Genomic DNA, 25,554 nt, shown 5'->3' with positions numbered 1-25,554 from the left:
CTGCCACAGTTGAAGAAGCACAGTACATTAAGACAGTTTTTTTTATATTAATTAAATTAAATTTGCACATATTTGCATATATTTCCATAACAGAAATCTGAACATTAAAGCCAGGTTCAAATTCCTGTCACATGTTATAGTTAAAGGTTTTCATAAAGGGTAATTTGCATATCTTTTTTATCACTTCATCAATCAGAAAATACTGTGAACAGAAAAAAAAATCACCATATTTGTAAGAATAAAATGTTAACTCTTTCCCCGAAAGCTTTTTAAAAAAAGATTTGCCACAGAAGCATTTTTGATAATTTTCACAAAACTTTTATGGCCTCTAGAATATTTTGTTGTATGAATATCTGAACATGCTTTAAAAAAAAAAAAAACTATTTTATTCTAACTTACTGTAATGCATTCTTTTTTTTATCATCACTTAAATGTTTCATAAAAAAGCAACATTTTGAGCAATTATAAATGATGGAAATTTCAATAAAATTTCAATGTGAAATATACATAAAGAGATAAATATACACCAGTCGAATGATATGAACAAACCCCTATGTAAAATTCTTCTCAATATAGAGAGGAATAGTAATAAAACTGTCAAGTTTTGTGTAATAAGTGCTGCTGAAGTGGAGATTTGTTTGTATGAATTGATGTGTAAATAGGTTGGTTCAGTGAATAATTTTTTTTTTGACTTGAATAAAACCATTAATTTAGATGTTACACTGTCAGAAAAAATTGCAAAAATGATTAGCTTGTCACTGGCGCAGACCCTTAAAGGGACAACTTTGTACGTTATTTACCCCTAAAAGAGGCATTTTTTTAAACCTAGAATAGTAATATGTAAGGAACTACTATGAACTTTTACTTTTAGATTTCTGGAAAATGTGTAGGGTATGTGGGACTTGATTTCGTCCTTGGAACTGATTGGCTCGTAGGAAGATGCCAGTTTGCAGTCAGTTGCGGAGGATCTTAATCTCAACCCTCCGTCGAGACATACGTCACGAAGAGAACAGACGTCGTTTCCACGGGGAGGGTGGTTATGTTTTGATTTAAGATTTCCAGGGCATATGAATTTTAAAACATGTGCAGTCATTTATAAAACACTGCAACATTCCATTAAAAAAAACAAGAATGGTCAATTTCGATTTCATGGTGAATTTACAAGTTCTCCACACACTTGCCATTTGTTTTGGAATCAATGCTTTACCTAAAAACAATGTGGCTCAACTTCAGTATCTGGACCAACAGTCACACATCAGCTAACAATAAAGAACCAAAAATGAGTCCAAACTACAGTGTAGGCATCAAATAAAAGGTCACGGTGATTCATCTACTAATCTCTTAGAGAGCGTTTGCTGTGGTCCGAGTCCGAGTGCGACTGTTCCTGCTGGTCTAGTTTCACTCTCACTGTATTCTATCAAAGCCTGGTGCATTTGTGTTCATCTAACTTCATCACAAACTTGATGGAAAACAGAACGCGGGTCAATATATTGTGTTTTTATTGATTTGGTGCTGTATGGCGGAGCAGAGTGAATGACACTGAATGTGTGCCGCATTTCTTCTGTGAGGAGAGAGTGGATTGTGAGCCTTTCATTTGCCGCTCTGATCTCACTCAGCACCACTATACTCTTGCTCGCTCGTATCCCAGTTAAATAATAATATATATACGTTGTCATTTGCGGTGCAGGTCGCTTATCTGTGTTGACGCTCAGTAGTCTGAAGACCGTCAAAGGTTTCTATTGACAGTGCGATTTCCTGCGTTGAGCATTGTAGTCAGTCACGCTGAAACTGAAGGGATCGACAGCTTCTGTGATTATAAATGAGTGCTCTTTACTCGCTTTCTGTATATAATCTATCTACATTTTAAATAAAAGTTTTATTTTTCATGCTGCTAAGAGGGCACATATACACTGCAGAGCTTCAGGAGAGACAACAGCAATTAAATGCGTGAGTGAATCCGCTAAAATATCCCAGATATTATATGACAGTTAAGGCTCATAATTGGCTATAATTTTAACTTATGGTAACCTCTCTGTATAGCCTATGGTGTGATTTATGCACATTTGTTCTATATCGCCAGTATGGGCAGACTGTTCACATGATGTAGGCAAACGTTTGTATAATTTATTCAATGGATGCACGCTCTCATCTTTGTTTTTACTGTTAATTATTACCATGTTGGGCTGTGTGTCTATTTAAAAAAAATGCATCAACTCAGAATGACTAATGTTGGTTTGATTGCTTGTGTTACATGAGAAATAAATAATTTGCATCTACCTGATGTAGTAGATTTAATGCAGGTTCGGGTCTGGTCAGGTGTTCTGTTAAATACTGCAGGTGCGGGGCGGGTGCGGGTTTACCAAACAGGACCCGTGCAGGACTTGGGTTCGGTACCCCGGTGCGCTCCCGTGTCCACATGACAGCTTTCATATTACCAATTTTTCATGCAAACCATGCCATGTTTCAAATTAATCTGCAAGTGTGAATGCACAAGTGTGAATGTGACTTCACTCTGTTGACTGCGCACACTCTGAACTCCTTAACCAGTTCATTTGTTCTAGTTATAGCTCAAACAGAGTAGAGTGCTGGGGATTGGTTTGATTCTCAGGAAATGCATGAGCTGATAGAGTCCCTTTGGATAAAAGCAGTGTTATTTTAGGATATTTGAGATACTATTATAGATTCTAGTATGATATCCATTTTCATTTTAATGTCAGTTCAAGTTTTATTAATTTTGTCATTTTTATTAGTTTTTTATTTAATGTTTATATAGTTTTTATTAATTTTTAAGATTTTTAGATAAACTAAATGTAAGTGAGAAATGTTTCCTTGGCAACAAATGTCGATATTTATTTAAGTTAATGTTTATTGTATTTCAAGTAACACATTTTTTTAGTATGGTTTTAGTTTTAGTTACTGTAACTATTATAAACCTGGTCTGTCAAATGCAGAAATGTAAAATTAGCAAACAAATTTAGACCTGTGACCGTAACCTCTGCTGGATAGCTGGACAGTTCACAATCGTGTTATATCATAACATGGACTCGGTATTTCAGATTGTAGTCAATGTAATATTCCAAGTAATGTGAGCTCATAAGAACCTCATGCATAAATACTTTTAGGTATTTCGGATTTCATGTCAATGGTTAGCATAAATGTGTTTCTCTATCTTCTTAGTGATACAAAGGGCATTTCACAGGAACTTTCTAGGCATTTAGTAAGCATATTTCTGTACATTTCAGAGCTATTTACATATTTATACTCTGTAATGTTCTTTAGACTCATAATTTAGAAGGAAGGAAGGATTTGGAAGGATGGCATGCTTGTATTTCTATCTAACTGCCAAATGCATACATGGCCAGCAAACAATCTGTTGATGGATTGACAGCTTTATATTTTTGGCCAAATTTTTACTTAAAACCACTCAGAACACCTGCATGGTCCTTGAAAAATGTCTTCATTATTGGCAAAGAATCGGACCTTTTCATGCTGTATATTCAATGACCCTTGTCTGAATCCCGACCTGACTTCAGCATCTGACAGCTAGTTTGATGGTCTCTGGACTTTTGATGGACAGCTGGCTTCACCGCTGCATTGATTGGCATCTCTGAGAAGAAAGACTGAGAATGAGAGGTGGCTAAAGATGGAGGTGAAGATTGCATTACTGTGCACCTGCTCCCTGTCTTTTATGTCCCTCCACCAGCAGCTTTAACTAGATAATTAAAGATAAATAAAACAACGGTTCAATCATTACTATCAGCCTCTCTTCTCTCTCTCTCTCTCTCTGTTCCTCTATCTTTCTCTTTCACGCTTCAGATAATTTCTTCTTCAGCTGGTGGGTTCTCATTTGCATGCTTATCAAAGTGTTTTGACTATCCAACGGGAGCTGCAGTGCTAAGGTGGGATCATTAATATGTTAATTAGTCCTTTTGACACTTTGCTTAAGCATGTGTACAACTTGCTCCTCATCCGTGACTTCAGTCACATACTTGCTGAATGTATGCACACTCCCTAAACCCATTCGCATCTGTTTTATGGCCAGTCTACAACACATGATTACCCCCAGCTGTTATTAATAGATTCAATTGAGGTTTTGTAATTTTGCTTAGCAGAAAGCCAGTATGTTAATGCTGAATCTAAATGCTGAAAAAAAAAAAAAACAATGTCAAAGAACCGTTTCCTGACTAAACTTTGATTATTTAAGGAGCGTTCAAACATACACTGATTTGGAGCGATAAATCAACCAAAAGTCATTCACACATTTTCAATGAGACTTGTGGTTTCCAGCAACATGAGTGACCGAAATATCATTGACATGCAATGTGGATATGAACACTGAAATGATGTTGAGAAAAGCTTAACTTTATGGAAATGAGCAGCAAAACTTGTCATGTGATCAGTCTGTTGTGAGATACATACCCTTGTGTAAAAGAAGTGCATGTATATATAGAGGCAAGCGTAAGGATTTGAGCGAGTTTGACAAGGGCCAAATTGTGATGGCTAGATGACTGGGTCAGAGCATCTCCAAAACTGCAGCTCTTGTGGGGTGTTCCCCACATGTACATTAAATCTAATCTATCAAAAGTGGTCCAAACAAGGAATGGTGGTGAACCGGCGACAGGGTCATGGGCGGCCAAGGCTCATTGATGGATATGGGGAGCGAAGGCTGGCCCGTGTGGTCTGACTCCGATTCCACAGACCAGCTACTGTAGCTCAGATTGCTCCAGAAGTTAATGCTGGTTCTGATATAGTGTCAGGATACACTGTGCATCGCAGTTTGTTGCGTATGGAGACCAGTCAGGGTGCCCATGCTGACCCCTGTCCACCGCCGAAAGTGCCAACAGTGGGCGCGTGAGCATCAGAACTGGACCACGGAGATACAGTATGAATGAAGGTGGCCTGGTCTGATGAAGCACGTTTTCTTTTACATCACGTGGATGGCCAGGTGCGTGTGCGTCGCTTGCCTGGGGAACACATGGCACCAGATGCACTATGGGAAGAAGGCAAGCCAGTGAAGGCAGTGTGATACTTTGGGCAATGTTCTACTGGGAAACCTTGGGTCCTGCCATCCATGTGGATGTTTTGACACGTATACGGGTGTAACAATACATCAACATGGATTGATGCATTGATCAAAACGTCTTACGATACAATGCATCGATGCCACACGTAAAATATCGATATGAGGTACCTTTATTTTGACACTCTCCACATCCATATGTAATGTCAGTCTACGCATTTCCGCATTTTCAATAGGTGTGCCTTTGTAACGTTAATCTCCTCTGCCAAAATAGACGCCTGGCAAGATTGACTGAACCCTAAACAAGACATTGCGAGTTCATGTTTTACAACCCAGCAGCTGTTTGATCGATATTACTTGGAATGCACAATAAAAAAAAAAAACATGATTTATGAAAATGAACAAGAACGGAGTGATCTGTTTTTGCAAATGAACTCTTCTGTTGTAAATGTCCCAATTGGGAGTGGGTGTTCAAAGAGTTTAATTAAACGTTCATGTTATATATTTTGGTTGCATTTGTGAGTTAATAAAAATATAACTGATTGTGTAAAATTGGCAAATAATATCTAAATATCGATAAATCAATTGAAATAGCCCAGAATCGAATTGAACCGTAATCGTATCGCGGAATTTTTTGAGGTATTGGCAAATATCGTATCGTGATGAACTGTCCGATTTACACCCCTAGACACATACCCCCTACCTAAGCATTGTTGCAGACCATGTACTCCCTTTCATGGAAACGGTGTTCCCTGGTGGCTGTGGCCTCTTTCAGCAGGATAATGCGCCCTGCCACAAAGCAAAAATGGTTCAGGAATGGTTTGAGGAGCACAACAATGAGTTTGAGGTGTTGACTTGACCTCCAAATTCCCCAGATCTCAATCCAATCGAGCATCTGTGGGATGTGCTGAACAAACAAGTCCGATCCTTGGATGCCCCACCTCGCAACTTACCGGATTAAAGTATCTGCTGCTAACATCTTGGTGCCACAAACCACAGCACACCTTCAGGATCTAGTGGAGTCCATGCCTCAATGGGTCAGGGCTGTTTTAGCAGCAAAAGGGGGACCAAAACAATATTTGGAAGGTGGTCATGTATGCACCGATACTAAATTTCTCAGACGATACTGATAGCTGATTATTCCGAATCATATTGGCCGATGCCAATACCGATAGTTAGATTTTTCTTAGGCCCTAAGACTTAGGGAAAAAATATTGCTGCAAACTATACAGGGAACCTCTCATTTGGTACACTATAATATTAGTGGTTAAAATTAACAACAGAGCTATTATACTCAACTGTTATTTATTTCCAGATATAATAGACTATAACTATTACACTCAAATAAAAGCTGAAATGTTTGTATAGACCTCAGATGCACATAAGGCAGTTTTCATAAGCACTTGTCTTCATGGCAAATGTATTCAAACATCGTATAATTAAGCCAAAAAGCCGTTTATTGTTTGAATTTAGTGATAAAATCGAGAGAATTTAAGAAGAGGAGACTCCTCTTTAAGAAGAGGAGAACATGCTATGTTACTTTCTTATCAGAAGTATAGCATAAAGCTCTTTGTCATTATTGGATGGGACACGCTACAAATAATGTTTGGTGTATAGGGAAAAACTAGATCTGGCAACCCTGGCTTGAACTACAGGTGATTCATAGGGTCACACTATTTTTTAACTGTTAAAGCATTATTGTCGCGTTAACTTGCCTGAAATTCAACATGAGACATTTTCTTGAGTTGCATTCGGACATGTTTTTCTGCACCCTTTTGATTGACTGTCACGGCAAACTAAGAACAAAAATGTGAGGACTCAAACGCTGGAGAAAAAGAAGTATTTAATAACAAAAATGCAAAACAAAACCCACGAGGGGGAAAAATAGAACCAAGTAAATACAAAAACAATAAACAAACTCAGAACACTCTGGCAGGTCTCGGGGAACAGGAAACAAAAGACAATGTACCGACACAGACTGCAAACAAGAGGGAACTAATAAAGGGAAACTAATCAGGAGGGAACAGGTGGATGAACTCAAACAATAATCAGATAACAAGGGGGAGGGATCAGACAATAACAAGAGCACATGGCCAAAAATAACAAAACCCCCATGTGCAGCACAAGACAGGACAGGCATGTGACATTACCCCCTCCCTACGGAGCGGCTACCAGACGCTCCATAAGACCCAGACGGGACGGGAGGGACAGACCAGGGCGGGACGGGAGGGACAGACCAGGGCGGGACGGACAGACCAGGGCGGGACGGGATGGGACGGGACGGGAGGGACAGACCAGGGCGGGACGGGAGGGACAGACCAGGGTGGGATGGGAGAAACAAAATGATTGTGACACCAGAGTGGCCCACAGGGTTCGAGAGACCAGGACGGCAATGTCAGTCCATCTGGCGGCCAGGGCGGAGACTTTCCCTCAGGTGGCCAGGGCGGAGACGACCCTTCAGGTGGCCACGGCAGAGATTCTCCCTCGGGCGACCAGGGCGGAGAAGATCGTGTAGGCAGCCAGGGCTGAGACGATCTGTCAGGCGGCCATGGCGGAGACGACCCCTCGGGCGGCCATGGCGGAGACGACCCCTCGGGCGGCCATGGCGGAGACGACCCCTCGGGCGGCCATGGCGGAGACGACCCCTCGGGCGGCCATGGCGGAGACGACCCCTCGGGCGGCCATGGCGGAGACGACCCCTCGGGCGGCCATGGCGGAGACGACCCCTCGGGCGGCCATGGCACAGGAACCGACACGACTCAGGAACAGGAACCGACACCGACTCATGAACAGGAACCGACACCGGCTCAGGAACTGACTCAGGAACTGGCACCGACAGCACCGGCTCAGGAACTGGCACCGACAGCACCGGCTCAGGAACTGGCACCAACGGCTCAGGCACTGGAACTGGCACTGGAACTGGCACCACCGGCTCAGGCACTGGAACTGGCACCACCGGCTCAGGCACTGGAACTGGAACTGGAACTGGCACCACCGGCTCAGGCACTGGAACTGGCACCAACGGCTCAAGCACTGGAACTGGCACTGGAACTGGCACCACCGGCTCAGGCACTGGAACTGGCACCACCGGCTTAGGCACTGGAACTGACACCAACGGCTCAGGCACTGGAACTGGCATTGGAACTGGCACCACCGGCTCAGGCACTGGAACTGGCACTGGAACTGGCACCAACGGCTCAGGCACTGGAACTGGCACCACCGGCTCAGGCACTGGAACTGGCACTGGAACTGGCACCTCCGGCTCAGGAACAGACACTGGCTCCGGCTCAGGAACAGACACTGGCTCCGGCTCAGGAACAGACACTGGCTCCGGCTCAGGAACAGACACTGGCTCCGGCTCAGGAACAGACACTGGCTCCGGCTCAGGAACAGACACTGGCTCCGGCTCAGGAACAGACACTGGCTCCGGCTCAGGAACAGACACTGGCTCCGGCTCAGGAACAGACACTGGCTCCGGCTCAGGAACAGACACTGGCTCCGGCTCAGGAACAGACACTGGCTCCGGCTCAGGAACAGACACTGGCTCCGGCTCAGGAACAGACACTGGCTCCGGCTCAGGAACAGACACTGGCTCCGGCTCAGGAACAGACACTGGCTCCGGCTCAGGAACAGACACTGGCTCCGGCTCAGGAACAGACACTGGCTCGGCGGTGTCCATCTTGTCCGAAGACACAGGTTTGGCGATGGCCATTATGTCCGAAGACACAGGCTCGGCAGATGTGACGTGAATAGTCTCTGTGGCGGCCATCTTGTCCGAAGACCCAGGCTCTGCAGACGTGACTGGTCGCTGGGGTGGTGCCGGCAGGACGAGCAGCTTGGGCGGGACCGGCAGGGCGAGCAGTTTGGGGCGGGGCTGGCAGGGCGAGCAGCTTGGGCGGGGCCGGTAGGGCGAGCAGCTTGGGCGGGGCTGGCAAGGCAAGGTACCAGGGCGACGCGTCAGGGATGGCAGTCACCTCCGGGATGGCCTCCGGGTTAGGAGCCATCGGAAAGGTCATTGAGGAGGCCTTTCTCTTTCTCCTCCGTCCCCGGACCACCGGAACTGGGACCACCGGAACTGGGACCACCGGAACTGGGACCACCGGACTCGGGTCGACCGGAACTGGGTCCACCGGAACTGGGTCTACCGGACTCGGGTCGACCGGAACTGGGTCCACCGGAACTGGGTCCACCGGAATAGCCACGGAGGGGTTCTTCCTTCTCCTCCTCCGTTTCGGAACCACCGGAACTGGGTCCACTGGAACTTGGATCACCGGAACAGAGACCACTCCCCTGGCGATCCTCTCCCGATGGCGAATGAAACCCTCCACCATCGCCTCAAAGCTGACATGGTCAAAAGCCCTACAGATCAGCCAGTCCATCGGTTCATCCAGCGCATAATTAAACAGATCCCTGCAAGCCTCCTCGCCCAGGTTCAGCCCTTCAGCAGCGCGACGGAACCTCTGACCAAACTCCCTCACCTCCATCCCCTGCTGACGGAGGGAGACCAACTCCTGAAAACGGAGAATCCGCTCCCATTGCGGACAGGAGACTGGTGGCGCCTCTCTTCTCCGCTGAGTCCTCATAATGGTCGGTACATTCTGTCACGGCAAACTAAGAACAAAAATGTGAGGACTCAAATGCTGGAGAAAAAGAAGTATTTAATAACAAAAATGCAAAACAAAACCCACGAGGGGGAAAAATAGAACCAAGTAAATACAAAAACAATAAACAAACTCAGAACACTCTGGCAGGTCTCGGGGAACAGGAAACAAAAGACAATGTACCGACACAGACTGCAAACAAGAGGGAACTAATAAAGGGAAACTAATCAGGAGGGAACAGGTGGATGAACTCAAACAATAATCAGATAACAAGGGGGAGGGATCAGACAATAACAAGAGCACATGGCCCAAAATAACAAAACCCCCATGTGCAGCACAAGACAGGACAGGCATGTGACATTGACAGGATATAATCAGCCCCGATCATCGGCTGTTTTTTAACTATCTTGATTGACTGATACCGATTGTTGGCCAATACATTGGTGCATCTTTGTTATATGTATACATATATATACATGGCGGAAGGACAGCCAATCAGCAACCAACAAAAACAATTTGATATTACATGCTCTTAGATGTAGCTAATGGTCAACATTTTGTATCTTATACAGTTGTGCCATTCTTCCATTGGCGCTATTAGAAAAAAGGAGCTATTAGAAGCACGGAACACAAAAGCTTGCAATGATCTAAGGTCTCTACTCTGATTCACAGCCCGCCTACTCAGATTCCAGATTACTAGTTTCTGCTCAGTTTACACGCGGCTGAATGACTGACACGTCTCTGGAATTACAGGAGCCTCGTCTGGCAAACCTTTGGCTCTCTGAGAAGAAAGGAGAGAAGATGAATGAGAAAACGATCTGCACTGGGAGGAGGGGGTGGTGACAGGAACAGGTAGTGATCATGAGGGAGATTAGTTACACCCTCCTGTCAGCCCCGACCCCAAAACCGACCTCATGTACCCCATGAGAGCAGACATGCAATTATACAGGCGGCGTGTAACCATGGCGACAAAAAAAATTGATTGGGCTTCCTTCCCAACCACATTCAAATCTACATGCAAGAGTTGATTCTGAAGAAAAAACACAATATATATACAATGCTTTCATTTATAGGTGATTTTTTTTAATGAGGCATGTCCAGGTAATATTTCACCCCAAAATTCAAAATCAGCAGAAAGAAATTGTATTTTGATTAAAGAAAATTGTAATGGTTTTGATTTTGCGTTTTGCATTGTTATCATAAAGCAAAAAAATAAAAAAAATAAATCTATATATGTGTGTGTTTGTGTTTGTGTGTGTGTGTGTGTGTGTGTGTGTGTGTGTGTGTGTGTGTGTGTGTGTGTGTGTGTGTGTGTGTGTGTGTGTGTGTGTGTGTGGGTGTTGTTTATACAAAAAGGATATATTTTGAGTTATTTATTGGAGAGAAAACTTGCTTAATTGTCATAAAAATAATGTCACAGTGCAAAAATATTAAATATAAATACCAACATCTTAATGGTTCTAAAATTGGCTTTAGTAAGTAAGTAAGTAGTTAGTTAGTTAGTTAGTTAGTTAGTTAGTTAGTGTAAAATACTGTATTACACCAATGAGAATATATAGTGATAGCTACAAAAAAATAAAAAGACATCTGGATGAATTAATCCGGGGGTTTGGGGGTGAAATGTGACCTTTACATGTTTACATTTTCCCTGGCTGAAGGACAGGGATTGGGATTTGGTTTGGGATTCGAACTGAGCAGCGCTCAAGCAAGAGGGGTTTTCTTTCCACCGAAATGAGGAGATTACGAACTGTTTCTGTCTGGAGTTTCTGATCGAGAAGGTGCGAGATGACATGTGATGCACACACACCAACACACAAGAGTGACACACATTATTCAGCGCTGATGCTGAGTACACACTCTCTCTCTCACACACACACACACACACACACACACACACACACACACACACACACACACACACACACACACACACACATGCAAACGACTAGTGTGTGACATCAATGTTTTGAGTGACATTTAGTATCTGGGTTGCTCAAGATGCTCCATAAAAGAGTCATGGGCGATTCTGTGAAAAGCTGAATAATTCATGTGGCGAGAGGTAAAAACAAAGCACTGCTGTTATTATTTGTTAATAAGAAAACACAGCTAATGAGGGAGCCACTATTTACAGCCTGCCTTTGCTATTTTATAAGCATTCTGTCAGGCAAACTGTGCCGTCTTTAGCCTTTAAAACAGTCTTCTAAGGCATCATGAACAGTTCAAAGTTGGATGTGAGGTTTTCCCACTTGCTATCTCTGACTACTTATCAACATTCAGCCATGTCAGGATGCTTGTACGTGTTTGTAGACTTAAAAAAAAATTATTACAGAAATAATACACTTTAGAAATTAAGAATATACTTAATTGCATGCTAATTGCAATTAAATGAGTATTTAGGTCACAATGTATTTTGTGTTCTTGTTACAGTGTTATAACACTAGCAATTACTAAGTAATACTAACTAACAACTACTCAATATAGTTGTAGGGTTTAAGATAGGTAATGCTTGTAAATAAATAAGGACACATTAAAATAAAGTGTGTTTCCAAAATATTTTTATTTTAAGGCATCCTTGTTACACTGTAGTTACATATAATTAAGTACTGAATAATAATAATTAACAACATGCACTTATATGGTTTAGGGTTAGTTGATTGTAGCATTTATAACAAGGACACTGAATAATAAAGTGTTACCTAAATAAATTTGTATAAATTTATATTATATGCAATTATCTGAACTTTAGAATGTTTTCGACCCACTTAATTACTTCTTCATAGGTAATTTCATAATTACTTCTATTGTCTTTGAAATATGGTACTGCTGAATGTACTGACAAGTATTTACGGTAAAGTAAAATATACTTAAATGCCATTTCTGTTGAAACTTGCATGTCATGTATTTAAATATATATACAATTACACATGTGCAGAGTCCACGTCAAAATTTAACACATTTAAAATATATTAACTTTAAATGTAATATCAAACAATAGACTTCAGTTAAAGTCAAGTCACATTTATTTATATAGCGCTTTTTACAATTCAGATTCTTTCAAAGCAGCTTTACAGAGATAACAGGAAAATAATGCAAACATTTTTTTAAATTATAATCAAGTACTTTATGTGCTTTAGTATGTTAGTCAACACATCAAAAACAAGTGAACTTATTAAAGCACGACAAACTATTATTAAAACAATGATTTTAAAATGTACTTTTAATTTGACATTCTTAAAAAAGCTTATAAAAATGTAAATATATCCAAGTATACTTTTATTTCATTAATATTATGTTATCTGCAAGATGTGAAGTACACTACAAGTGCACATTTAGTACAGTAAGGTGCATAATTTGATAAATGCAATGCTATTCAGTGCTTTTGTTTCAACATTTGTTTGCAGGCATATTGGTTTAACACACTTGTCTCTGCAAATTTTTTTTACTATCATGTACTGTAAAAACGGTCATTTACTAATGCATTCTGTTTGCCTAAAAGTGAGTGTTCACCAGTAAATATGTACATCTCCCTGAGTGACGCCATGTTTGCGTGACATATACACCCAAATCTTGGCAAAATCACGAGCTTCCAGTCAGAGCTATCATCGAGTGGCCTTTTACTGCACTTGTTAAACAGACTGCAGAATTAGGCAAACTCGAGTGTATTTTTGTGATTTCAGGTTCCCTTTCGTTTAAGATGCCTTATAAGATATGCAGACAGTGGACTCATTAGGCTTTGTAACAGAGCGGAAGTGTTTTGCTATGCCAAACTGGAACCAATCTAATATTTACATTTCATATCATATTTAGCCTCTTTGCATAACGGAATCTCACCCCATATTACAAATAGCCCACGATACTGTCATTTATGGTTCATCTGTTGTATAAACTCATATGTAAACTAGCCAATGATGGATTGATACTCTACCCAACTGCCTGAACGCAAGGTAATTATGGGAACAGTAAATAGATTATTGATATTACTTATATAGTGTGTGCTAGCAAAGCGCTGGTGAAGGGGATAAGCAGAGCAAAACCAGATTACGGCATGAATAATGTGCATAGCTGAATAACTGCATAAGTACTCTGTCGCAGTATTGATGTAAAGCAGATGTGGGTGTGAGACATCAGGCTCCTAATGCACAGCTTTCTGAGCAGATTGTATTGGTCAGGGGATTGAATGCTGTTGGAAAGGTCACTCATGCTGAATAAAGGCCCGTTCACGCCAAGGACGATAACGATAAAGATAACTAAAAATCTTTCTCAATATAAAAGAATAGCAGAGTCCACACCACAACTAACAATAACGGTACAGAGCAACAATACAGAGTAACTTTCACATCAAACATTGACAGCCAATCAGAATCCAACAGACTTTGATGAGCATTTAAAGTGGCAGACGACAAAACTGCAGCATGCGCTATTAACAAACAGAACGCTATGATGTGTGTGGATGCTAATATAGTTATCATTATAGTCATTGTTTTTTGTGTGAACAGGGCTTAACACTATAGTCAGTAATTTTTGATAAAATGGTAATAACATTTTGGATACGTACCATTGTACTACAATAGTATGCAAAAAAGCACTTATGGTACTTTGTAATAAAAAAATAAACAGTTTGAAAAGTACTTTGATAGCGCTTTTTACAGTTCTGTAGCGAAACCATATTACTGTACGTGCTTAAGGCTCCATATACTTCAAGTGATGGAATTTAAAAACAAAATCAGGCCAAAACGGTTCATTTTGGGAGTTCAAAACAGCTTGTCAAAGCAAACTTTTTGGAAAAATTCACTCCGGCTAGTAAACACCGTCGTAGTAACATTGGTTCATGGTGATGATGCAATAGGTGGGTGTGGCTCTGAGGCTCCGCTTTCTTTGACATGTAAATCTTCTCCAGTTCATTTCTTCTGTTCAGTCCGTCGAAAACATGAACACACTGGAGAGCCACTTTATAGTAGAAACTGAAGTTATAATTCTACTTGAAAGATACACTGACACTTTTTCATGTTTACTACTGTTAAGCTTCAAAAGAAAAAAAATCACCCCTAAGCGAAAAAATTAAAAGAACTTCTCCATGAGTATATCAGGACCATTACTAAAAGAATTACAATATCAAGGTAATAACTAACCTCAACCCATGTTAAGTCCAATTAGTACCTTATTTTCTTGGGTAAATACATGCAGTAAAATAAAGTTTTCTGACAACGTTGTCTTTTTAACATTCCCTGTAAATTTTCAGACTAGCCATCAGAACTGCATGGCATTTATAACAAAACCTGAGTTTTAAAACATTCAAGTACATTTTTTTTTTTTAACTGCTCCTTTTTAACAATCGTTGCTTCTTTTTTTTCAGATGATCAGTAGTTGTTTCATTGTTGGTCGTTCTTTTTTGTGCAGTTATTTAATTGTCGGTGTCGGTGTTGGTTTTTGTTATTTATTTCTTTATGTACGCAGTAGTTGTGTTGCTATCTGTTCTTTTTTCCTACAGGGCATGAATACCGGTCCTTCTCATTTCCATAGCTGCAACTGGCTCCAATAATTGCCTTTTGTTGGCGCGAGTGTGTAAGTAGAGCGCTTTGGTCCTGATGTAGCTATACCTCATTTGGATTCCGCGGACAGTCTGCGGGTTGTATTATTCATACCTTGACAGATAGCGCTCGCTAAAAGCTTTGGCACGTGGCCATGCTGGCAGGGCGGGATTTCAGGCGGACAAAGTGGCGCGATAGCCGAGTGCTGGACCTCTCTAGCTGGGGCAGAAAGGCAGAATAAGAGTTGAAGAGAGAGACGGGATTTCCGAATAAACGCTGGGAGCAAGTTGGACTGACAAGCCGGCACATCCTCAGCACAACCCTTCAGTCTCACTCCTCTATCAGCAGAGCTAGTCAAGCATCCCTGTGTGCTCTGGTCCATTAATCACTGCACACCCCTCCCGCGCTATCACAGCCCACCACTGCAACACACATTTACATATTTAATGGAGGCTTAATGTGATTGAATGACTGCATAGAGGAAACCAAATTGCATAGGGAGGTCTACCAACAATAGGCAGTGTGTGGCGTCTAATCAAGTGCTATTGTTGGAGACCTGTAATGGGGTCCGTGTGATGCCGAGGTATTCCATACTTTCAAAAGAGAGGCTACGTACCTACACTTCATTTTTCATTCTGGGTTCATTTTTAAAATCTATCCATTTATCTTACCTCTGGTATAGAGGAAGTGTTTATGCTGAGCGTTTCCTGCGTCTCGACTGTTTATAGCTTATGTAAGATATGTAAAGCTTATGTAAGATTTCTGCACTCAAAGAATCAAGGCATATTTTATTTTTAACTATTTGCATCTGTTTGATTTTATTTAGATTATCATTTTTTCAAAATGCTTTTACATTTACATTTACATTTACGCATTTGGCAGACACTTTTTATCCAAAGCGACTTACATTGCATTTCGATTTTTATTCAAATTGCTTAAAACCAGCATAAATCTGATCATTGTGAAAACAATTAAATGTATTCAGTTAAAAAGTTTGAAGCGTTAAAATATGACTAGCTGTGGAACAAGCAATAATCAGTTAGTTCAAATGTATGAGATTGAAGCAAATCGGATACATTGAGGATAAATATATAAACCTGGTTATTGTGGAATTAAAACACTCAGTGTATTAGTACTATAACAGAAATCTTACTTTTTGTTTGTTTGTTTCATTTATGTATGACTTAAAAAAATGACATGACAATAAGTTTATTAGCTTGTTAAAGCTGTGTACATTTTATATGCATTTCAAATAATTTAGGGCTAAGCATTTTATTAAGTGCTGCAAAATTGTGCTCCCCTTTTAGATACATTATTTTGGCTTAAATCTAAAGATGCATGTATTCTTCAGGGATTAGACCAGGGTTTACTACGGAGCCCCTAAAGGGACCTTTGCAAAAAATAAAAATACAGACTTTCACATGCTCTCGAGAAACTATTGCGTGCGCTCGAGAAACCGTATCTCCTGCGCACAAGATAGTGAGCCAATAAGCATGCAGAATTATTAGCTGTTGCGAGATATCAAGGAAAACCACGTGGCCAGAGACGTGGCTCACACGTGAGGCTGTAGTGTGTAAGAGTCCCAACACCCATAGATGGAAAAGATGTGGAAAAGATCAAAAGTGTGGCTACATTTCACCAGGCTCGATGCATCACAAATGAACAGAAACTCAGCGTATAGGATACTTGCCTCACAGACATGAGAAAAAGCTTGAAATTTCTACTTTTAAACAAAACAATTCAGATCGAAAACAAATTCTCTCTGATTATGTAATCCAAACGAAAGGTGCATTTCTCTCTATAGGCGCGTGCATTCACTATAAGGCGGAGATGACGAGTCAGCAACGTCAACTTCATCTTTGCAGCCAACACTGACTCAGAAAACACTAGTTTATTATTACACAATAAAAATGTCCCCTTGCGATTTTTTCCTGACACATTCATAATCATTAAGCTACTTTTGCCAGTGATTTGCGGCAAGCTTTTTTTCGTGCGCTTGAGCTTGAGTTAAAACGGATTTCATTATATTTTGAATCTGAAAAAGTATCGTTCAGGAATGGGTATCGAAGTCAGGGTATTGATCAGTATCGATTATCGAAAATTATTGAAGGATACCCAGCCCTACTCTAGAGGGCGCAGACTGATCACATGATCACATTATTTGCTTGGCACAAGCTGATTGGCCTCTGCTGGATCTGCTGAAGCCAATGAGATTACTTGCTCAACATTTAAATAGTCTGGTTCAGTGTTTGCTGTGAGCTGGTCGTACAATACACTATCAGAGTACGTCTGAAACCCTTCACCTTCCCCAGCTCCACCTCTACTGGCCATTTTCCATTTTTCTAGTGGTCTGGTGCATAGTGATGGACATTATTTGATTGTGACCACATGATGTGAACACACTTGGTGCTCATATACACCAGACATAGAGACATGTGCTTTTGATGCCATGTGTACACTAATGCATTACACCACATGAGATGTTTCCAGTGTGCAAATGCTTTCCAGAGCTGATACCCAAACAAGTGCCTGTCAGATGCACTTCGCCAGGTTCTCTACTGAAAGCACGTCTTTGACCTTCATTGCCTTTAACCATCCTCTGCACGCTCTTTTTAGTAGAAGCACAGATATGTATGATCATATGAGAACACTAAAGCTCCTCTGTTTGGCTTTTCTGTTCGAGTCATTTTGAAGCAGAATTTGGTTAGATCTAATGTTGTGCTTATATCTCTCAGCTTCTCTCCGTCCTCCTGTACTCCAGTCACTCCTGCTGGCTTCCTCGTTGTCTGCCTGCCAAGATGGCAAATCCCACTTGGATTTGAGCCGGAGATCACCATGGTGACGGCACTCTAGCTGTTCGCGCATATAGATCGCAGTGTAGTGGCACAGCGAGAGATGCTTTTACACCAGCAGTCAGAGCATGCACACATTTCACAGATCTTTCATTCTAATGTCCTGTCTCCATTCTCATCAAACACGCAGAGATGCGCATATAATGCCAATGACAAGCCACCTGCAGTTAATTATATGAATTCATGAATGTTCATTGTTAGTCATATTCGAGTTCTTCATGTACAGTATTTGATGTGTCTGTTTTTATTTTATATCTTGTGGTCTTTATTTGAGCTTTTCCCTGAGAATTAAATGAATCAGAGGACTTTGGTGCTCTTCGCGTGTCGGTCAAAAATGACAGAAATGAAATTAATTTACTATATTTTATATATTTTTATTTAATTTTTTGTATTTTTAGGGGATTTTATGGTACTAACTTATATTTATGCTGTATTTATAATCCATTTATTCACTTTTTGAGCATAGACCTGAAAATTTGAAAACCTGAAAGACGACACTTGGCAGATACTTGCTGAAGTGAAAAACTTAAAAAAAGCTACAGAATTTTACGTTTATTGTTATGAAAGATGTGCAAAAATACTATTTTATTTTTTTATATGAAATGTATATTTTCAAAAACATGTTTTACTCTAAAACTGTGAGAAAATCAAAGCCATAAATCTAAACAAGTTGAGTTAAATTTGAGCCAGTAAGAGAAGCTTTTAGTTTGGCCGCAGTACCAAAAGTTTCCACTAGATAAAATTCGTCTCCCATTCATTTCCAATGTGCTCATTTTTGACCGTGAGGAGCACAAGTGTGACTATTTTTTTCTGAACCATTTAACCTGTTCGAATCATGTCCATGACTTATTTTTTTGTGTTCACATATAAATGCCAAAACCTTTACCAAGTTTCGTACCTTTCCGATGAATAATAAAAAAAAAAATGACCGAAGAGCACCAGAGGATAGTAATTTTTAAGAAATTATATAGATTATGGAGAAATGAAGAGTGGCCAAAACTGATAAATGTACTAAATTCTGATTTTCACGCTAGATTTGACTGATTAGTCCGAATTCAATTTCAGTTTTACCCTCTATCCATATACACAAAGAAATGTGGTAACCCGCAGTTGTTACCTTAAAGAGCCATTTTTACCTGATTTAACCTATAAAAATAGTTTTGTTGGTATAAAACAGGGGTGTCAAACTCAGATCCTGGAGGGCCACAGCCCTGCAGAGTTTAGTTACAACCAGCTCCAACACACATACCTGTAGTTTTCAAATAAGCCCGAAGGACTTGATTAGCTGGATCAGGTGTGTTTAATTAGGGTTGAAGCTAAACTGTGCAGGGCTGTGGGTTTGACACCCCTGGTATAAAATAATGTATTTAGGTTGATTCAGTGATGCTAAATAATATTTTTTTCATTGTATTTGTTTCTGAACTGTATGTGTACATTATGAGTGTGAGCATCAGTGACAGTGTTTAGGTTGGTAAGGACTCAGCAGAACATGCCAAAATTGAAGAGAGAGAATTGCACAATGCAAAGACATGTCTGTGGAGATAAACAGCGATGTGAAATGCAATGTATTATAATAGACAAATAATTAAGGGTGTAACTATGCATCAACTAAAAATCTTAAAACAGATTTTTCAATCGTGAATTTTTTGTCTCCATTAAGAATCAATTTAAAATGCTATGATACAATCAGGATTCGGTAAAGGAGTTTCACCTCGGATCATGATATGCAGAAATACACAGAGAGGGGTGACCCTTACCATACATTATTACGGTAAAACACTTCTTATATAAAGCTATGATGAGTACAGTCTCATCTCAGGTGGGAGTAAGCCTTTCAGAGAACTTCACAAAACACAAAACCTTTTTCAAATTAGCCCCAAACTTCTGAAGGTCCTCTACCCGCTCTATCTCACCACTTCGTAAGGAAGAATGTACAGTCAGCCATCATTATTGCTAAATAAACTGCAACAGGGTTATTAGGTTTCCAATGCAACACAGAAAGGTTTATTTTTCAATAATAACCAGCTGACCATACATTATGTCTTACATATTTGACCACACACCGACAGGATTGGCCAACCAGAGTCAAGTATTCCTGACAGCCGTGTAATAAGAAAAATGACATTTCATCCCACATTGACCGCATTTGTTAGAAATCATGCATACTATACTGCAACATTCATTATAACTATGTCAGTTTAGTTCTCAGTCTGTTTCTTTGGAAAGCGTGTGTGCAGCAAGACCCACTCCTCATTTGACTGACGTGAATGCGATAGGACAGACGGGGTATAACCCGTACACCACCAGTGCTCTCTGTCCTCTTCCCCTCTCGCCGCCTGTCGGACCGCTCACACCAGGCCTGAGGGGAACGCCACCTGATTTATTTGGAAGGCCGTCAGACAGGATGAGTGGCGTTTTAATGTGCTTTTGCGGTGTTTGGGCACAAGCACTATTGATCACTGCACGGAGGATCATCCCGGGAGAGCCGAGGGTGTCGTGCGGGATGTCAGGCATGGAATGAGGTGCCGGTCGTGGTCTCACAAATGAAAGAGTGCCCTGTTGGAAGGGTCAGCCCAATAAACTCACATTCTAGCGAGATGGAACCTGCCAATCGGGTAGACGGTTGACACTGGTTAATTTGAACCTGAGCTCTGGTGCCTGTCCACGTGAGGAGACTGGGAAAAAGATGCGTGTTTCTGTGGCAGAGAGTCAAGATAGACCTGGTGGAATTGATGGGGACATATTCTGGAAAGGTTTTTTAGACAGACAGACAGACAGACAGACAGACAGATAGATAGATAGATAGATAGATAGATAGATAGATAGATAGATAGATAGATAGATAGATAGATAGATAGATAGATAGATAGATAGATAGATCTGTACCTTAACATCTTGTTTATGTAACAAAATGTGTGTGTGTGTGTGTGTGTGTGTGTGTGTGTGTGTGTGTGTGTGTGTGTGTGTGTGTGTGTGTGTGTGTCAGAGCACCATGGTATTACCATTTCAAATGTGACTGCACAAGGCTGTTAGCTTTATGAAGTGATTCGGCTTATTACAGTTTTTCTGAATTTCTCAAACACATTTCTTGAAACCATCACTCACTTTCTCAAAACCTTGAACACAAAACCACATTTTCAAACCACATTCAGAGAACCTCTGACTCTTCTGGCAAAATCAAACAATTGCCTCAAAACCATTTTATCTGTGCTCAAAATCAGACAATGCTCTCAGATCATACACACACGAGTCAATATTATAAACTCTACAGATCATTATTAGACACTACAGAGAAAAATGGAGAACACAGAATCCAGAGCATGCAGTTACAGGAAAAAAGTATAGTGTAACAAAGTAAACAAATTTTGCAATTATGTAAAAAAGTATAGTAATTACAACGTACAGTAGTAAGCTGAATAAATGGTATACTGTATGCACTGCAAGTGTAGTATTGTAATGGATATTGTATAGTAGGCCTATCGTATGTCTGTATATTCAGCTCTTGCATACTGTGAAAATACAGTGACCCAACTGCAAAAGACGTTACAGTAAAAGGTTACAGTAAAAAGCTCTAAATGAAAAGCTTGTTATAGTCACTCAGAGGAGTTGTGCAACTGCAGAATCAAGGTCAATGAGAGACTGATTCATCATCATGTCTTCATGTTGGTCCGGCCAGAGGAGTTTCTTCACATCACAGACAATATCATGTTTACAGGCATGTTTAGGAAAAACCCTAAAGCAGATCCAGCCTTGACAACATTCTCACTCACCTGCTCTTCCTCGTCCTCATCCTCATCCTGCTTGTTCACCTCCTCTTACACACATACTCTTCCTTCTCTCCCTCTTGTATTGTCACCATCCATTATTGGTATCAACATTCAGTGCAACATTTTGAGTCAATTTTGGGACTCTGAACTGACTTGTATTATGTATGTTGGTTTGGTCACATCATTAGAAATAAGTGTGAACAATTTTGAGTCGTTGTGTGTAAACGATGACAACTGTGTTGCAGTTGTGTTTAACTTTAGCCTGCCTGTGTTTAGCATTTTGAAACATAAGTGCATCACAGTGCAAAATGTGTTTTAGTGAGTGAGAATGTGTTTAGAGTTTTGAAAAAAAGAGTGCATGAGATTTGCAAACGGTGTTTTAACGACCTGAACTTGTTTAATGTTTTACATAAAGAGTGATTTATTCTACACATTGGTTTAGAGTGAGAATTTGGTTCAGAGAATGGGGTTTAGTGTTTTAGCAATTCAGAAAAACTGTAACAACAAAGCACACATATTTATACAGTAATTCAAATTATAAGTCCCTCAATTAATAAAATATTTCTCAAATTGATCAAATAAAAAAACAAGTTAGCAAATGTCCAGTTAGCCGGCTGTGTGCTAGGCTAGACTGTTGAGGGGAAAGGGTTGTTATTCACTCTCTCTGGCTCAAATGAAAAGAACTCATGATGTCCGCTGGTCTGAACACTGGATCAATACACTGATTATTGGATGATACAATCACCTGCTCCTGCCCCTGCTGGGAGGATCTGTAAGATATATATTTGCTGAAGGTATAAAATGCAATTAATCACCTCTTAATCTCACAGCTGCAAGGTATTGTGTGTGTGTGTGTGTACATGACTGCTAAAGTTACCAGGGCATTACTAAATTTAACACCTTCAATTCTAACAGGACAGGAATTTAACACAAGCTTTTTCATTGTATGGTTGGTCATCCAAATATCAGATTATTATTCAGTATTATTTTGATGTCTTATCATGAATTGAATTGCTGCTTATTACATTTCAGATTTATTCAAATTAAATATCATAAATATATAAAATAGCTTTACTTTATGAAACATGAGAACAAGATTATTGGAGTATGTCTTAATAGAAAATACTATTTAAGTATTTCTACGTCAACATTTCATGTTTACTTCAATTTGTTACTTGGCATTTCTTTGTAATTTTCTGTGAAATTTACGAGCAAAGTGAAAATTGTTTCTGCACCAGTTTTTTTCCAGCACAGTTGTTGCCTATGTATCTGTTCAGCAGGTTGTGCTGTTGTGCAAAATTTCTGCACACAAACTCCAGTACAAATCTGAAACTTCAATAGTATTAATGAACTCCTATTATGGCGTTTTGATTTGACCTTTCCTATACTGTGTAATGTGGCTGTTTGTGCATTTAAACAATCTGCAGTGTTACGAAGCACAAAGAGTGAATTTCTCCAAAAGAAAACTCCAAAAGTGGATGCCTCAGTTGTAGTTCTGCCATTTTTCCATGAACTTGCAATGTCACCATGTTACAAAATTTCCAAACACATATCCATTTGCGCTGGCGTCTCCATGTCATTCAGCGCTAATACTTTAGCTTTCACACTCCACACAAACACTTGGATATTCTCCTAATAATAGAGCACAATTATCTAGGTTAATGTTAGAATGAGTGGCCAATACTTACATGTTTCAACTGATAAGCCATATTTAAGGTTGATGGATGATTGACGAAAGTTTGGATTTCCTACTTACTGTAATTACTGAATAACAGACTTTTTTTTTTTCTGCGACTAACCGGCTAATAGAATTTTGGTCGAATAAGCCTCTCCTCATCGAATAATGTTCAGTCGACTATTAGGGGGCATCCCTAGTTATATCATATTTCACTCTTAATAGTCTATTTATAAATGCTTTCTATCTCTTTAACCAGAACTATTGTTACAATCATGATGGAAAGCAAAAACAGCATTTAATCTTCGTCACTCTCTCAGCTCCTAAGCTAAAATGAAATGATACTATAACTGCCAGCAGGAGGTGGAAAATTGTTGTCTTAACGAGTGACTCATTGAATAGTTTAGTCAAACGATTCCTTCAAATCAGCTGATTCATTAATTCATGTGTCTGACTCTACTGTCTTTATGAGTAGGTCGCTGAGTCGAACAGACCGAGTCGTTCAAAAACGCGGATTCATTCAGTAATGGAACTGCTCTGACTGAGACATGTAATGGCTCTACTGTTTGGAACTATTTTCACTGGCAAAATAGAGCAAAAACAGTCAATATGGACAATTTTGACCTGGTTTCACAAACAGGGCTTAGATTAAGCCAGAATTAGACAATCTTTGTCATGTGGTATTGCTTATAAATATTAAAAACAAGAACTTATACAGAGAGATTTTTTGCATCATATCTTGGATTTTTGGGGTATTTTTGCCCTAAGCCCCTGTTATGTTCAGACCCAGTTGTGTGTGTGTGTGGCGTGATGGGATGGGGCTCTATTTTAAGTGAGGCCAGTTTCAAGTGAAACGGGTGAAAGGCACTCTTAGAAAAAAGGTACAAAAGCTACATATTAGTACCTAAAAGGAACAAGAGTGTACCCTTCGAAAAGGTACCGCCCCAATGACAGCCTTTGTACCTTTTTTTTCTGAGAGTGTAGCAAAGGCCGCTACTGACAATGTGGGCACTTTAAATATATTGTCTCATGGTTCTGTTGTCATTCATTGCAAATTGAATTTGGCGTCTACCCTGACTAAGGTCTATTGATTGTTCCACTTGTGTAACCCCTAAATGATTTGGCATGCAGCCTGCTATATTTGTCCCAATTCAAAACTCCTTCAGCCTGTGTGCCGTAAATTATGTACCTTGGTCTTAAGTGAGCTGGACTGTATTAAAGCCCAGCAATTCACAAGCCAGCATGCTAATTGCCTTTTTCTTATCTCTCCATGTCCAGTGTGTATGGCTGTCCCATCGCCAAGAAGAGAAAACCCCTGGAGACTCACGCCCTGGAGCCCTCGGCCAAGAGGAAGGTCTTTCTAACAGTCGTAGACCAGCAGTCAATGGAGAAATGCTACGGAACACACAAAATGGAGGAGATGGATGAAAAAGAGGAAGAGGAAGAGGAGGAGGAGGATGAGGAAGAGGAAAGGGAAGAAGAAGAGGAAGCGGATGAGGAATATACAGACAACGAGGAACAATATGATCAGGAAGAGGTAGAAGTGATTAATGGAGAAGAGGAAGAGGTGGAGCAGGAAGAAGAGGAAGTGGTGCAGGAGGAAGAGGAAGAAGGAGTAGAAAGAGAGGGGGAAGATGATGAAGAAGTGGATGAGATAGAGGAAGATGAGGAAGAGAATGAGGAGCAAATTCAAGAAATAGGTGAGGGCACAAATAAATCCATAAAAGGTGGGCAGAGAATGAGTTATTATGCAGTAATTTGGCTCCCAGTTTTAACCCTGTAAAGCATTGATCATTTTGGCCTTGGAAATGTGTGTATCAAATCTAATACAATAGGCTTTGTAGGGTTAATCTGGCATTAGAATGCTTTATTTTTGGGTTCAGAAACAAAACCAGACCCGAATGTGAAGTGAGTATTTCAGCCTCCAGAGGGGAAGAGGAGGTGATTTGGCAGTTAGGCATCTTTAGAAGAAGGTCACCGTAATTTGAGGTGCAGTTGGATGATTTTGCGATGACCTTCAATACGGTCTCAGTATCAGCCTAAAAACAGCCCTCTCAAAACAGAGGTGCTCAGTTCCGAATGAAGGTGAGCTTTGAAGTGCAGCGCTCTGG

General features: G+C 40.4%; 1 protein-coding gene across 1 annotated transcript in view; it reads left to right on the top strand.

Annotated features, from left to right (window-relative positions):
- Positions 1–25,554, top strand: part of myt1lb (myelin transcription factor 1-like, b) — a gene marked incomplete at its 5' end in the record, with an annotated part of 86,335 nt that overhangs the window by 627 nt on the left and 60,154 nt on the right. The window contains one exon of the mRNA XM_081347629.1: positions 24,722–25,143. Within this exon, the coding sequence (XP_081203755.1) occupies positions 24,722–25,143 (422 nt within the window). The remainder of the gene's footprint in view (positions 1–24,721; positions 25,144–25,554) is intronic.

This window comes from Scardinius erythrophthalmus (genome assembly GCF_964197995.2).
Source record: "Scardinius erythrophthalmus genome assembly, chromosome: 19".
Lineage (NCBI taxonomy): Eukaryota > Metazoa > Chordata > Actinopteri > Cypriniformes > Leuciscidae > Scardinius > Scardinius erythrophthalmus.
The sequence above is the reverse complement of the archived record's forward strand: the minus strand, read 5'-3'. Positions and strand labels throughout refer to the sequence as shown.